The sequence below is a fragment of the Protomyctophum parallelum genome (genome assembly GCF_964188405.1).
Source record: "Protomyctophum parallelum genome assembly, chromosome: 8".
In the NCBI taxonomy this organism is placed as follows: Eukaryota; Metazoa; Chordata; class Actinopteri; order Myctophiformes; family Myctophidae; genus Protomyctophum; species Protomyctophum parallelum.
Genome location: NC_139703.1, coordinates 35,763,753 through 35,780,862, shown reverse-complemented (window position 1 = coordinate 35,780,862; position 17,110 = coordinate 35,763,753). Strand labels below are relative to the sequence as shown.

Sequence of the window (17,110 nt, the reverse complement as noted above, 5' to 3'; positions counted from 1 at the left end):
TTTGGTCCATAGATATATTGCATTGTGTTAAATGGTTTGGTCCATAGATATATTACATTGTGTTAAATGGTTTGGTCCATAGATATATTACATTGTGTTAAATGGTTTGGTCCATAGATATATTACATTGTGTTAAATGGTTTGGTCCATAGATATATTACATTGTGTTAAATGGTTTGGTCCATAGATATATTACATTGTGTTAAATGGTTTGGTCCATAGATATATTACATTGTGTTAAATGGTTTGGTCCATAGATATATTACATTGTGTTAAATGGTTTGGTCCATAGATATATTACATTGTGTTAAATGGTTTGGTCCATAGATATATTACATTGTGTTAAATGGTTTGGTCCATAGATATATTACATTGTGTTAAATGGTTTGGTCCATAGATATATTACATTGTGTTAAATGGTTTGGTCCATAGATATATTACATTGTGTTAAATGGTTTGGTCCATAGATATATTACATTGTGTTAAATGGTTTGGTCCATAGATATATTACATTGTGTTAAATGGTTTGGTCCATAGATATATTACATTGTGTTAAATGGTTTGGTCCATAGATATATTACATTGTGTTAAATGGTTTGGTCCATAGACTCAGAGTCATCCTTTAATCCAAACAAAAACGCCCTTTATACTGGAACGATGAAATGCGATATATGTATACCGTATTGCTTCTGCGATACCGTTGTATACTGTGCATGTTGATATTGTGAAAACGATGATTTAGATGTTTTTCTTTTTTCTTTCTTTAGGGGGCTTTTCAGCTTTTAATAATGGAGATGGACAACATATATAGGAAACAAATGAATAAATAAAGGGACCAGTGGTCCCGGGACCAGTGGTCCCGGGACCACTACCAGTGGTCCTTCAGGGGTCCATTTGGTTTCATTTTACACTCTCAAGAGTTAAATGATTGTTAAACATCTGCATCACCTAATTTACAAGAAGTTTACACACGATTAGAGAATGTAGAAGTTATTTGGATCAATTGGCCTGTTATCTCTCCTAATGGTACCAAAATACAGCATGGAATTGTGGATAAAATGTTATCCAACAATAACGAAGACATTCTACGTTGTGGGTTCTGAGAGGCTAAATCTCAATCAAATGGCGGTCCGTGGCTCAAATGCCAAAGAAGTAATCATGGGCCTTGTTATGAAAAAGGGTTGAAAACCACTGATTCCTTCCACGCGCTACGTCCGGCCGGGGAAACTCCCCTTGTCAGGTGAAAAGAAGCAGACTCCTCATGCATAGAAGGAAGCATGCCAAATATTGAAAGAAAACCACTGATAGAGTGCATTGTAGAGCGATTGCTAAATCTTACCCTCTCTCTCTCTCCCCTCCCCCGCCATGCAGGAAGCCCAACGGAGATTACCGCAGCGGCATCGTGACCGCCAAGGACCGCCGGAGCCCCATCGAGCGGGCGGTGGCGCCCGGCGGCGGGCCCCTACTAGGGGGCGGGGTCCATGCCAACCACCTGTACAGCCACCACCACAACCACCACAACCATCACAACCACCACCATCACCACAGCCACCACCACCTGGCGGCCCTGCAGGCCAGCATGGACCAGCCGCTGGCGCTCACCAAGAACAGCGTGGTGGAGAGCGGCGGCGCCGTGCGCGGCGGCAGCATCGTCAGCAGCACGGCAGCACAGCTGGCCCTGCACGGCACGGCGCACGCCGCCGTCAGCCCCGTGGAACGACAGCAGGTCAGTCCTTGTTTTTTATGTTTCCTTGTTTTAGTCATTTTTACTAATTGACTAGTTTACTAGTCGACTAGTAAACTACTTATTAAGTACGACTATTATGTTACAACTACCTATTATGTAAAAAAAAAATATATATATATTTGTACATTTAAAAACTGTGTACATTGGTGACTATAACTATAATCTACCTGATCTTAGAGGCCTACAAAATCGGGGGGAAAAATAGCAGTCAAAAATAGTACCAACAAGGTCGACTAGTGGATTTACTAGTTGACTAGTTGCTTAAAGGCCTAACCTGCAGTAACGCTGTAACTCTTTGTGTGTGTGCGCGTGTGTGTCTTCCAGAACCGTCCATCGGTGATCACGTGCGCTCCGCCAACAACCGCAACTGAACCCACTGTCCCACTGTCCGGTGACTCACAACGGCTGCTCAGGCCTCGCCAATAACTTCAGGAGAGCCGCAGCAACAACAGTACGTTCAAAATGGAACACACTGCAGGTGGCGCTATATTCTGGGAATGCTTCAGAGCAGGGGTGCTGCCCACACTTTATGACTGAATGCTTCAGAGCAGGGTGCTGCCCTCACTTTATGACTGAATGCTTCAGAGCAGGGGTGCTGCCTCACTTTATGACTGAATGCTTCAGAGCAGGGGTGCTGCCCACACTTTGACTGAATGCTTCAGAGCAGGGGTGCTGCCCTCACTTTATGACTGAATGCTTCAGAGCAGGGGTGCTGCCCACACTTTATGACTGAATGCTTCAGAGCAGGGGTGCTGCCCTCACTTTATGACTGAATGCTTCAGAGCAGGGGTGCTGCCCACACTTTATGACTGAATGCTTCAGAGCAGGGGTGCTGCCCACACTTTGACTGAATGCTTCAGAGCAGGGGTGCTGCCCTCACTTTATGACTGAATGCTTCAGAGCAGGGGTGCTGCCCACACTTATGACTGAATGCTTCAGAGCAGGGGTGCTGCCCACACTTTATGACTGAATGCTTCAGAGCAGGGGTGCTGCCCACACTTTGACTGAATGCTTCAGAGCAGGGGTGCTGCCCACACTTTATGACTGAATGCTTCAGAGCAGGGGTGCTGCCCTCACTTTATGACTGAATGCTTCAGAGCAGGGGTGCTGCCCACACTTTTTTATGACTCGAGAGCTACTTTCAAAATGACCGGCTCAACGAGATCTACCCACCGAAATAATTAGTATACTATACTATACCCCTGGGCCCTGCTGAGAATTCTTTCAATGTGTACCTGAGGGCCTTTGGAATAGTGGCACTGGCGTTGCATAATAAGACAAATGCACTTGGAATGGGAAATAGAGGGGGAGAAATGGACTAGGGTTTTTTTTTTATGTAATTTGCAATGCTACACAGACGTTTGTGCACAGCAACACTCTTGAAAACTAAATATTGCATTGTGGGTTTTGAGCTGACAGGACCTGTAACTGAGGTTTCCTGTACTTGCAGGGGAGCCGTCAGTGGGTTGTATAACCCCTTTAGACCTGAGCTGAAATGTCTTCTATAAATCTATGTTTCTATATCAGTGGTGCTCAACCATTTTCATGTCAAGGACCCCCAGTATTTGGCCGCCGATCCCCATCTGAAAATAATGTTGTTCCATAAGTTGCGACTTTTCTAGTTAATATTTAGGGCCATGTCATGTGATCTACTGGCAGATCGTGATCTACCTTTTGGGCACGCAGTCCCGCCCCCTTTCAGAACAACGAGAGCAGTTTCCCCATAGACGTTTCCAAAAGTATTAAAGGAGAGTTTCGCACAAGCCGTTTTCTTACTGTATATGACGACACGTATCCAAAAGAAAAACATGCCGAGCGTTCCATACCAAATTAGCGGATTTACCGTCCGGGTAGATCAACCGCTAGAACTCTTATTCAATCGCGCAATTTGTTTTAGTTTTTGTTCACATCTGTTGTAGATGATATGACAGGTTAGTCCATGCAGTGTTGTTGCTGCACTCTGTGTGCTGACGTTAGACCCCTCCTACGCTTTTCTTAAAAGAACAGCGCCCTATACGTTTATTTATTATTATTATTATTTTTGGTAAATATACATGTATATTATCAACATGATTTTGTAAAAAGGAAGAAATTCCCCTTTAATTTGAAAGACCTGTAAGCCTCGGACAAAGAGTTGACAAATCATGACAATAAACAATTTTTATAATTAGGTTATAGTTGGGTATAATTAGGAAAAGGTTTGAGAACCACTGACATAGAAACTATAGGTTTTTTTCTGAAAAATGTCAAGATTTAGAAGAAATTTGTAGATTTTGGTCTCAATGGGTTAATAATTCTAGTAAAAAGAAAAAAGAAAGGAAAATAAATCATCTTTTACTTTATGCAGAATTATCACCAGTTCGAATGCTGTGGTTTTCCATGTGAAACACAGATGACCACTAGAACCGTGTGGGGAACACTCTCAGGAACATGCATCTGCTCCAGAGAAAACACAGCGCTGTGTTCAGGACGTGGAAAACAGACTTACGTAACACAACGCTAATGAGAAGCGGGGTTAGAAATCCCCCTTTATTTCCCCATGTTTTACACTTGTCTTTGTTTCATCGTTCAGCCCACAGCCCAGTGGTGGAAAGTACTTTTGCTTAAGTACTGTACTTAAGTACAATTTTGAGGTATTTGTACTTTACTTGAGTATTTCCAATTTCCAATACTTTTACTTCCACTCCACTACATCTCAGAGCCAACATTTTTACTTTTACTCCACTACAATAATTTGAAAACTTTAGTTACTGGTTACTTTGGAGATTTAAAATTTGATCAGAAAACATACATTAACCACTTCAACCCTATACATTTCGGCCATTTGAAAATAGCCAATCTACAAGCTCATAATGCGTTGCAATGTGAGCTTGTAGATCTGCTATTTTCAATATATTTTGTACATATTTTGAACTTGTGAAATTCTTTTACTTTTAGTACTTTAATTACATTTTCAATTCCGTACTTTTACTTGTAATGAAGTAGTTCTAAATTGCAGTATTGGTACTTTTACTTAAGTAAAACAATTGAGTACTTTTTTCCACCACTGGGTAGTTCCAACAGCACAGAACAGACTCAAATGTTCTTGATATACTGCCCAACTAGTATTACCACAACAAATACAGAGTTATGCTTAGGTGTCGTGCGCCGAAAAGACCGATTTGCAAGCTCAGGGCACGTCGCTGCACTATGTGTTGTGGGCTTCCAGATTGGGTGGTTTGATAACTTTAGCACTGTTTGTAGACTGTTTTATGATTCTCATGACCTCGTCGTGATTAAGCGTGGAACTTCAAACGGCAGACAAAGATTAGTGTCAGAGACAATTATGCTTTTCTTTCTTGGTTGTATCCCCCCCCCCCCCCATCCTTCTTCTCAGAATATTACTACACCATGCTTACTTTTAGAATTGATGCATGTTAGAGAAGAGACTAAATGTCTTCCCGAAGCGGCCTATACTGATTAGCAACGAGTAGGCCTACTGTATGTAACAATATGTATAACAATCAGACCCACGGCCTGTCACAATTATTTCATGATTGTCTAATGGCAATTATAATCATAATAAAAAAAAAAAATTATCGTGAAAATAGCCGATCTTCAAGCTCAAAACACGCCACGCTGTGACACGTTTTAAGCTTGTAGATCGGCTATTTGTTAGTTCTTATATAGTTCTTAGTTTATCGCAGTTATTTGTCGTTTGTTTCCGAACCCTAAAAGCCAAACAGAAATGACATGTATTCATTATGTTCCCGACATGCTCAACACCAAAGACACAATTAAAACATTGATCGCAATTATTATTTGTGTGACAATATAATTTTCAATCAAAATGTGTAAATCATGACGGCTAAGGTTGTCCCTCCTGATTCGATCTGATGTAAATCAGGCCGATGGTCACGTCATTTTCAAATGATTGGGATCCCCCACCCCCCCCCCCCCCCAAACAAAAAGGTGACAGCCCTATCAAGGGGGTGGTTTTTATAAATATGTAACGTAATGTCGTAACCCTCTCCTCTCTCTCCTCCTGAGAATAGTTCAACGCAAAATACTGTGTTCAAGTTCAGGAGACTTGGAAAGGAGAGGAGTGGCATTTGCATTTATTTCACCATAGTAAACGCTGCATTCGTGGTCTGGAAAGGGCAGCTAATTTACAGACGGGGTAAAAGGGCAGGGGCTGAAGCCCACCTTTGATGTGCACGTCCCTGTATATATAAATATGTAACGTACTGTCGTAACCCTCTCCTCTCCCCCCGCCATGCAGCCAACAACACGACGGCGTGCGTGGACCCGGTGATCGAGGAGCACTTCCGCCGCAGCCTGGGGAAGAACTACAAGGAGCCCGCCGCCTCCTCCCCCGTGGAGCCCACCGCCGCCGCCGCGGGGGCCGGCACCGGCACCAACTCCGTGTCCATCACGGGCTCCGTGGACGACCACTTCGCCAAGGCGCTGGGCGAGACCTGGCTGCAGATCAAGAACAACAAGGACCGGAGGAGCCCCTCCTTCTCCTCCTCCTCGTCCCAGAGGAGCAGCCCAAACTCCTCCCCCGACAGTCACATGACGGTCAACAACAACAACAACCACAACAACCACTCCTCGCCGTCCGTCGTCTCCTGAAGGAGGAGGGAGGGATTTAGATTGGATTTTAATAACCCCGCCCACTTCAAACCACCCACCCCCCCACCCCACGCGGCGCCGTGCACCCCGTCTGACCTTCCCCCGTCATCGAACTCCAGCTCTAACCCCCCCCCCACCACCTACCCACCCACCCACCCCCACGACCCCCACCCAACCAAGCCTTTGTTGTTGGCTCTTTTTTGGGGAGCCACGCCCTCGAGGAGCGGCCGGGCCGGGCGGCCTGCTCGCCGGCTGGTCTCCCAAAACCACATGACAAGGATCAATGAAAGCAATAATTAACAAACAGGACATCGTTTCCTCTCCCCCACCCCCATCTACCGCTCCACATGAAGCGGGAACGCTTTCTGCCGGGTTTTTTGTGTGCGTAGCTGACACTATAACGTACTTATATTAGCTATAAGGTCCAGTTCTATAACGTTGGTGGAAGGTTGTGTGGTTTTAAATAAAGGGGGGATGTGTCGGCGTTGTTGGGACTTGGTTCCACCGTGTCCCTTTAAAAAAACAATGGACCCTGCATGCCGAGCTTGGAGCTGAACTAGTTGTCCGTTAAAACAGTGTACATATTTTAAAAAAAAAGTTTAAAACATGGAGCGACGAAGGAGAGTCGTTTTTTTTTAAACTTTCGTTTTGTTATTTTAACTTTATATTTTCTTTTTTTCTTTTCTCCCCAAGTTTTGTGTACTGCCTTTTGCATTGTGAGACGCCCGATATTTGAAAGGAAAGCAACGTGAAAAACACATTAATGTTATTGTTGTTATTATTATTATTACAACTACGGAGATGGAGAACGTCGTTACAACCCACCTAACTGTGCTACCAAAGAAACCTCGGATGCAGACCTTATCTCGGCCCCTCTTGGAAAGGAAAAAGACGAAAGAACAAAAGCCATTTTATGATCACTCCTCTATTTTTATCCTGTTTAATATTCTCTCTCTCTCAGCCACTGCTCCCGTTCTCTCTCACTCTCCCCTGTGTAACTCGTGTCCTGGTTGGCATGCAGTGGTGGGGGGGGGGGGAAAGTACTAAAATTGTTTAATTAAAAGTACGGTAAATAATCAAAACCCACAAAGTAGGCTATAACTACAGTACTAACTGAAGTTTTCAAATGAATGTAGTGGTGGTGAAAGTTTGGATACCGAGATGTGGTGGCAGTAGAAGTCAAAGTACTGGAAGTTGGAATGACTTGAGTAAAGTACAAATACCTCAATATTGTACTTAAGTAAATGTACTCTGGTTGCTTTCCACCACTGCTGGTTGGCGCTGCTCTGTACCATATGAGTCTACATAAAGACTGCTCCGTACCGTACGAGTCTACATAAAGACTGCTCTGTACCGTACGAGTCTACATAAAGACTGCTCCGTACCGTACGAGTCTACATAAAGACTGCTCCGTACCGTACGAGTCTACATAAAGACTGCTCCGTACCGTACGAGTCTACATAAAGACTGCTCCGTACCGTACGAGTCTACATAAAGATGCTCCGTACGAGTCTACATAAAGACTGCTCCGTACGAGTCTACATAAAGATGCTCCGTACCGTACGAGTCTACATAAAGACTGCTCCGTACGAGTCTACATAAAGACTGCTCCGTACGAGTCTACATAAAGCGAAGGGAATATGGTCTGATTCGGCACTACTTGTTGCCGAGCGAGGGTTGAACTGTGTTGGAACCTTATGTAATCTGGCCTCGGGTCAGATAAATTAGGGTGTCAAGGGGTTCGGTATAGGGATATATCACGTTGGGAAAAGATTGCAAAATCCAAAAGTATAAAACAAAACAAAGTTGCTAAAAAAAAAAAAAGTAACCAGCTGTGAAAGCTCCAGTGTGTCGGGGGTTGGGCTCAGTAACGGTGCTGTGAAAGCTCCAGTGTGTCGGGGGTTGGGCTCAGTAACGGTGCTTTGATGTGTTTGGAGGGCTTAACGGCTGGCAGTGATGATAGGATGCGGGTGATGTTGCAGCATGTCACCTTGTGGTTTGAAAAGTCTAGTCTCTCAAACCAGGGGAGAGAGAGAGAGAACATCACTCAGATCTCTTTTCTTCAAACACTCCTTTGTGTGTGTGTGTGTGTGTGTGTGTGTGTGTGCGTGCACGCTTGTGTGTTTATGTTTCACTCTTTGAACATGCGTGTTTGTTGTAATTATATTCGGTTCATAATATGTCTCCTACCCCCCTGTTTCCTTCCTTCCTTCTCCTACACACTGTGGTTTGATAGATTTTATTTTATTTTATAATTCTTTTTTTTTAGAAGGCTTGATGGGTAAACTAGTGCTTTAACAGATGCATGTTCTTTATTTTTATTTTTAATAGCTGGTATCTATTTGTGTTTTTTTTCTTTTAGGCATTTCAATCTTACTACTACTAGCCTTTGATTCAGATGTTAGTTATTTTCTGTTGTTGTCAGTAACAGTCATAGACACTATACACTCACTGCTGGGTCAGTTGTACTCCATATTATTATTATTGTTATTATTATTTTGTATTTTTTCTGGTTTTTCAGTAATCTCAGTATGGTAACAGACAGCTATAGTGGGACAGCCTCCGGACAGGCTCTGTTAAAAAAAACGTTGACGGCTGTGTTTTCCGAAAACCACCACCGTGGCACACAGGGGTTTGTTTGCCGTCGGGGCAGACCATCATCACACATGGTGTTATGGTGGCTTTTGGGAAAACGTTTCTTAATAAGATGTTGATCCATCGAGTGGTACAGGATGCTACATAAACCTTCTGCATGACTGAGCTGAGACACCCAGACAGGCACTCGGGGACTGGTTTCCCCCAAAGAGGATCTTGGCTAAATATGGAACTGAAGGATTGTAGGAACAAGTCCTTTTAGGTCGGATGTTTGGTTTAGCTCTGTGCTAAACCACATCCTTCAGCCAAATCAGTCAAATTGTAGCTAGTGGGCTAGCAGGCTAACATTTCCATGTCTGTTGTATTCTGCAAAAAGCCGCCCACATTCCATTGTAAAGTCACAATGCTAAGACGCATTTTGGGGAAGCTGGGTCTCGTCTCTTAAGTGTAATTTCGGGTATGTTGATTGTCAACATTTTGGAACACCAGGCGGTTAAACAATCGCCAAGAATGATCAATTATTGTTTCCACTAAAATGCAGTTTACGTCAGTCAAAAAATTAAAAAAAGGGAGACATCGTTGACATCTTTTTAAGATTTCTAGTTTTTCAAACAACTCGTTTTGGGTTGTGACATCGCATACCCGACTCCACTTATAGGGCCTTCGGCAGTTGACTTGCTTTGTACTTGCCTTGGGTGTCCAGAACTATTTTGTATTGTTTTCTCCCTCTGTACAACATTGTGTTGTTGATGCAGTTAAGCTAGGCTGCTGCAGCAGAGGAACATAATTTAATGATACTCGACACAGGAGCCTGTATCAAGGTGGCATACATTCATTCCTCCTGTAGGGGACGCTGTACAGGCTTCATACACACTTTGATTATATATATCACCATATCCACACACCCGGCTACTAACTAAGTTTCTTAATGGTTTTGTGCTTGTTCCACCAGCTAGCTACATTGAGTTGCCTAGAATTACAAAGTGTGCAATTTTACTTTGTTTGTTGGTTTTATGAATCAATAAGATTGGACATCGAGTTTTCTTAACCATCGTTAGATTATAACGTAACCATCAAGTATTTGGCTTCAAACACTTTGAGAAACTCATAATGTAGTATGGCTGGGGACAAATCCAATGCTCTGAAAGTCACGTTTTTTTTCTTTTCTTTTTTTCATTGTTTTTTTTCCCACTCCGTTCTCCATAGCCATTGGTTGAATGGTTAATTGGACACAACTGCCACAACTTTCACATTTAGCTACTCCTTGTGATTAATAACATGTCCGGGTTCTGTAGTGATTAATATGACCTCAGTTATGTAACTGCTTATACTTTTAAGACATAAAGCATGTATGGAATATGCAAGTATAGCTATTTGCCTCGATGGCATGCCAGAACAAGCTCAAGCTCTGTCGAGAAGGCGCCGAGTTCTAGCTGTCATGGCTATTAGAATGCCCATACATTCAATCAACTGATTTTTTATATATATCTTTTGGACATGGTGGAACCAGAGCCAACCAAAAAAAACAGCACCTGCCAGTATCCCGAGTTAAGCACAGATTTAATACTTTTGTCGTACGATGGCACCGTACGTGGGGCCAAAAGTAACACGCTTTTACAAGCTCAAGACGTGATCTGCCATTAATCGGTCTGTGACACTGTGGTATAACATATAGCATCTTGTTTAAAATAAGTAGCCTAATTCAACAGTTTGCGCGCTATCTCCACTTTTAAGTGAGGAGAGGAGGGGGAGTTCACATGCTATTCCCCCGCCCCCCTTTCTAAACCTCCCTGATTGAGATTAGATGTAATTAGTAACACATGAGGAAATGATAAAGAGGGAAAAGGGCTTTGTGTCGTGAGGTTTTTTTTTAATTATGCATTTTTATTATCATTTCACTACTGCCCTGTAGGTAGAAGGCTCTCTCTCTCTCTCTCTCTCTGCTTCGGCACACATACTTCCCTACACACTGTAGGAAAATCACTTAATTAAAAATACTTTTTTAAAAATAATAATAGGTAACTATAAGACCATCATTACGCTGTGCGTAATGAATGTACAGAGAAAAAAAATCGTAGGTATTTTTTGATGAGGAACAATTAATTTGTTAATGATATGTAGCTATTTAATTGTTTTGTTTTTTCCTGTCCTTATATTGTAATCATGCATTTTCTTTTTTGGTTTTGTGAAAAAAAAAAGTTGATCTTTTTTGTTTATAGAGTTTGTCTTGATAGAAAAAAAAGGTTAAAGTGCAGGAACACAGGAAATGTATGAAACTGCGTTGATAGCGCCCTTAGAGTATATATGAATAGAGACGGCACCAGATTCCTCCTACCATCCACTTGCATTAAGTTGCTCAAAAGCGCATGAGGTGATTTCACTCCTCCTTCCGGGTAGGAACAGAGTGCATTATGGGATGAATTGCCCTAATAAGATGAATGCGCTGGGCCGTTGACTATCATTGCTCCGTTTGCGCCCGTTCACGTATGAATTATGAAACATAGCGTTCACGTATGAATTATGAAACATAGCGTTCACGTATGAATTATGAAACATAGCGTTCACGTGTCATCGGCCCAATAACATGAACGTGCGCAATGATAGTCAACGGCCCAGCGCTGGCTTGAGCTGCAATACCAAATCCGGCCACTATGTCAATTTCGCCTCAGGGCTTCCTCCCGGTGCCATCTCTATTAATTTATACTCTAAGATGGCGCCACTGGTGTGTCTGTGACAACAGCTTCTATGGCGGTCTCTCCGTTGATCTGTTCAAACATCAAAATGAATAAATACTCTCGTTGAACCATCTGTGACCACATTTTACTGAGGGACTGACATTGGATTTCTTTGAATTTTTGTTTTTTTCATGTCATATGAAAGCAGGGAATCATAGCTTCAAATTGACATATTGCTTGTTCAGTTTGACCCACCAGTTGTGGAGATATGGCATATAGAGTAATGTCTTGCAGAGAAACAGGCTTGAAAGGTTCACTTCTTTGGACTCTTAACATTACACCTAGCTACATGTTTAAGCATTTATTTCAAATTGACATGTCAATTTCAGCTCTGACACTTATTTCAGACATGCTCTAGTATGTGAAGAGTCTGTCTGTGCTATTAACTCATTTTGGATAAAAAGATAATAAATTCAGTTTTTCTCCTCTGGTGAAAAGCTGGAGGCTGCACGAGGACAGGCTCTCATGTGGTCACATCTGACAGATGAGACTAATGAACAACAGCACAAAGACAACTTCATCCGTATGATAAACAGTGGTGGAAAAAGTACTCAATTGTTTTACTTAAGTAAAATTACCAATACTGTAATTTATAACTACTTCGTTACAAGTAAAAGTACGGAATTGAAAATGTACTCACTGTGCAGAATTAACCATTTCACAAGTTTAAAAATGTATACAAAATCTATTGAAAATAGCAGATCTAAAAGTTCACAATGTGAGCTTGTAGATCGGCTATTTCCAAATGGCCGAAATGTATAGGGTGTTATACTAGTGGTTATAGTGTATGTTTTCTAATCAAAATTTAAATCTCCAAAGTAACTGTAGTTACAAATAATTGTAGTAGAGTAAAAGTACAAATTTTGGCTCTGAGATGTAGTGGAGTAGAAGTAAAAGTACTGGAAATTGGAAATATTCAAGTAAAGTACAAATACCTCAAAATTGTACTTAAGTAAAAGTACTTGGTTGCTTTCCACCACTGGTAAAAAATATACTCAGAATCGAGTGATTTCATTTCCATCTATTCCATTTGAAACATCAATGAAATTTGATTCGAAATCATCCCCCAAACCTAGGCCGGGTTAAATATCCACTCCAGCATATGTACAGTAGCCTATAGGCTATATCAATCATTACAACTGATACTGTAGGCCTAATATTATATTTACAGTCCATTTCAAATACATTGCTCGTGATTGACTAAACATGCCTTTGGTCAATAAAACCAAACCAAACTGTCCAGATAAACTTCTAAGTCCCAGATTGTGGAAAAAAACTAATTTGATTGAAGTTAACTTCATAACAAAATCAAGTTCCTCAACTGCATCTAAACATAAGGTTTGTGTGTTTGCGCCTCAGTGTTAATCATTGGGACTTATTGAATTATCTATTGGCTGAGATGCATTTGTTGCTCATTGCTGGGGTAAATTAATTTGAATACCTGTATTGACATACTATCTATTCTAATGTATCTATAGTCACAAAATGGCCCGTCAAAGTAGCACATTAAAATGGAAACGTTGATGCTAACAGCGGTGGAGGATGAATATAAATATGTTTTTTTCTGACATGGTAGAAAACTGTAAAAAACTGTATCAAAGAGCAGTCAATCTGTGGCTCTGTACATGTCTCCTACTAAACTGTATCAAAGAGCAGTCAATCTGTGGCTCTGTGTCTCCTACTAAACTGTATCAAAGAGCAGTCAATCTGTGGCTCTGTGTCTCCTACTAAACTGTATCAAAGAGCAGTCAATCTGTGGCTCTGTCTCCTACTAAACTGTATCAAAGAGCAGTCAATCTGTGGCTCTGTGTCTCCTACTAAACTGTATCAAAGAGCAGTCAATCTGTGGCTCTGTGTCTCCTACTAAAAAAGGTATTGGCAGGCCACCTTTTTTGTACGTAAAGTAGCCTTGATGAACAATAAAGTGCTTTTAAGCCACAGTCTAATAGTGTGGGTCATTTCTTACAGTCTAATAGTGTGGGTCATTTCTTACAGTCTAATAGTGTGGGTCATTTCTTACAGTCTAATAGTGTGGGTCATTTCTTACTGTGAACCTCTCACTGTGTGTGCAGTTTTTGTACTTGTACTATATAATACCATCATACAGTATTTACCACTTGAACCCTAGCATTCATATTCTAGGGGGAGTATTGGCACAAAATAGCAGACCTACAAGTTGTGAGCTTGTAGATCGGCTATTTAAGTAAGACATGTAGGGCTCCATTTTCGTATCACCGTAAACCCCTTATAAGTCATTAGTGGTCCAAGTACAGAGACAACTCAGGTACTAAGTCATTAGTGGTCCAAGTACAGAGACAACTCAGGTACTAAGTCATTAGTGGTCCAAGTACAGAGACAACTCAGGTACTAAGTCATTAGTGGTCCAAGTACAGAGACAACTCAGGTACTAAGTCGAGGGATTAAGAAATGTTGAAAAAGCTACCAGCCATGAGACTTTGTCAAATATAGGCAACTATTCTAATTTATAGTGTCTTCTTTAAATATCAGTGCCACCATTAGAGTATATGAAACTATCCTTGTTCATATAAATGATATAGTAACTAGGCAACTAATCCTGTTTATATAGTGACAACGTTCTTCTTTAAATATTAGCTGCATCAATTATCCTATCTATAAAACTCATTAGTGATGAAAACCTAGAAAAGGGACATTCATAAAAGAAACATTTTATTCCAGTTGGTGATTAAATATCCCTTTGTGGTTTTAGAATATTGTCCATACATGTTAACCTTACCAGTTTTAGTTTTCTTTTTACAAACACAAGGGAAATTCCACGTAAACAGAGAGGCATGCACACGTACAGTACAGAACTAGAGGGTTATTTTATATATTTTTAATTACCCGGTGAGCATTGTATAGTGATATAGCTCCAAAACATACAGTACAGTAAAGTACAGTACAGTGCAGTGTAGCTCCAGGGCAGTCTGGCACTGTGGGTTGTGTTTATTGCACAGAAAGCCATTTTCATATGAAACAGCACTGCCATTTTGATGATGGTACATTTGGTATACTATATATGCTACCATGACTTGGGAGCATGTCTGGGGTTTCCAAAAGGCACTGGGTTGATAAAAACACAGGGCACAGTCTTGGAGTGGAGGCAACAAAAAAAGTGACATTAAAGCTACTATAAGCAAACATGTCAATTTTAATGACCTTTTTTTTTTACAGCCAGCAATGAGTAAAACGCTCCCAATACATCTTTTTGTCTCTGTGACACATCTAGGGGCCGCAATCTGCATTCAAAGATGTTCCTAGAAGCTTTGTCATTGGTCGGAAATAAAACGCAATGACTAACCAATCAGGAAGCAGACAGGCAAATCGACCAATCGTCAAAGCTTGTAGGAAAATCTTTGAATGCAGATTGTGGTCTCTAGATGTGTCACAGAGACTTACAATTTTGGGAGCGTTCTACACATTGCTGGCTGTCTAAAAAATAATATATGACATATTATTGCTTATAGCAGCTTTAATATGAAATGACCTGATGCTACTGTATTTGGAGTGAGTGAGCAATAATGCTACAATCCAGGACTTATTTGAATGTTTTGAATGTTATTATTATATCTGTATGTATGACAGAGTATGTTTAATTAGTATCGTTTGGATTTAAATGGCACCTCTGCAGTGTTTGGAGGTGGGTCTCTTTTCTGTTGGAATGATACATTTAGATCCTGGTGTAAGGTATAGAACACCATACTGTTACTGGTCAATAATTCCATTAGTTATATGACACAGACGGAACACACCGGATCGGACACTAGATGCCATGTCTGTTGTAGTCCGGACATCGTCCAAGAGAGAGAGAGAGAGAGAGAGGATCAACGTGCATACACCCATGTGTATGCACGGGTGAACACGCAAGTGAGTCTCAGGTGAAAATGGTTGATCACCAATTTCACATATTATTATAACAGTCTGTAAATGAGTATACTAGTAAGTACTGTCTGTACGTAGTCACCTCGCTTAAGCATTCAATACAGCCTCATATGAAGTGAAATGTGAATCTCTCTTACTCAGAGTTTCTACCGAGCATATCAGTGGACGAGCAGTGACGCCCCAAAATGGCCGACCGACAAGCTCAAAATGCGTCGCAATGTGACGTGTCGTGAACTACCGAGTTCACGACACGTCACATTGCGACGCATTTTGAGTTGACTATTGACTATTTTTGCTCGCGCGACAGGATGCACGACTAGGCATGGATCAGATGTTAATACGTTGTTTGGTGTGGAATGGATTGCTTTTACACTATTATACAGACTATAAAGATATAAGTATGTGAGCATTCCACACACGGCTGCTGTTGCCTTGCACACTCGTGGGACTTCAGCTTCCACTTTAGATAAAACAATTATTTTAGCAAATGCATTAATAGTTAAGAGTTATACCATTACTCACTGACAATGTTTTTTTTTTTTGGGAAAGTCTACATCTTTGGCTGAACTCAGCTGAGGACGCAGTCACGATGGAACCATAACGCGCATGTTGTTTATCCTCCTTTTTAAGACATTTCTGTGGGAGACGGCGAAGCACTTTCATTTTAATCTCGTCCTTTTATCAGTACAGATAAACCCATTTCGTTAATACAGACTTGATAATAATTAACTTGGACCAGACTGCACTCCCCTGTGCTTAAAAAAAAGAGCCACTTCCCTCCCAGGGGTGCTTTTAGTTTCGACACGTAACATTTTCCCATCTGCTGTGTATACAAACAAATAATAATGAAAATAAGACAAAATAACAACAAAGAAACAATGTTACGCTTCATTTATATACTCATTTCACCAGGGTGTCGGCTTGCCAAACAAATTACAGATCTACAAGCTTACAACGCATTGCCACGTGATGCGTTGTGAGCTTGTAGATCTGTTACTTTTGGTTAGCGACACCCGTCATACGAGCCCCATATGTTCCCCCTCCCTACATTCTGTAGCTCCGAGATGAGGTCACACACTGGGCCCCTCCCACCGCGTTTCAGAAACGGCGTAAGTTTCCGCTATGTAAGTTTCTTACCCTGACGCCACGATTAATCCAAACGTGAAGGGGACGTGAAGGGTTTACACTAATTCAACCATAACAACGCCCAAGAAAATCCAACTAGAGATTTGAACCGAGCCTTTACGTCCCGTATTTTGTCAGTCGCTTCCATGTTTATCAAGGAAGTGTGCGTGTGCGCGTGCATGTCGAGTGAACTGAAGTCAGTTGGAAATTTCGACCAGGGGAGGCGCCGGGGAGGCGCTAAAGCTTTTCAACTTCCTTGATAAACATGGAAGCGACTGACAAAATACGGGACGTAAAGGCTCGGTTCAAATCTCTCGTTGGATTTTCTTGGGCGTTGTTATGGTTGAATTAGTGTAAACCCTTCACGTCCCCTTCACGTTTGGATTAATCGTGG

General features: G+C 41.5%; 2 protein-coding genes across 2 annotated transcripts in view; one reads left to right on the top strand and one right to left on the bottom strand.

Moving 5' to 3' along the window:
• The window catches only part of vgll4b (vestigial-like family member 4b), a 77,987-nt gene extending 64,358 nt beyond the window's left edge, over positions 1-13,629 (top strand). Inside the window, 6 exon segments of the mRNA XM_083772211.1 lie at positions 1,372-1,726; positions 2,072-2,099; positions 2,102-2,115; positions 2,118-2,198; positions 4,193-4,235; positions 6,009-13,629. Of these exon segments, the coding sequence (XP_083628337.1) occupies positions 1,372-1,726; positions 2,072-2,099; positions 2,102-2,115; positions 2,118-2,198; positions 4,193-4,235; positions 6,009-6,361 (874 nt within the window). The 3' untranslated portion in view covers positions 6,362-13,629.
• Positions 13,630-15,878: 2,249 nt separating this feature from the next.
• Positions 15,879-17,110, bottom strand: part of atg7 (ATG7 autophagy related 7 homolog) — a 156,374-nt gene continuing 155,142 nt past the window's right edge. The window contains exon 20 of the transcript XR_014569661.1: positions 15,879-16,613. The gene's annotated coding sequence lies outside the window, so the exon portion shown is untranslated. The remainder of the gene's footprint in view (positions 16,614-17,110) is intronic.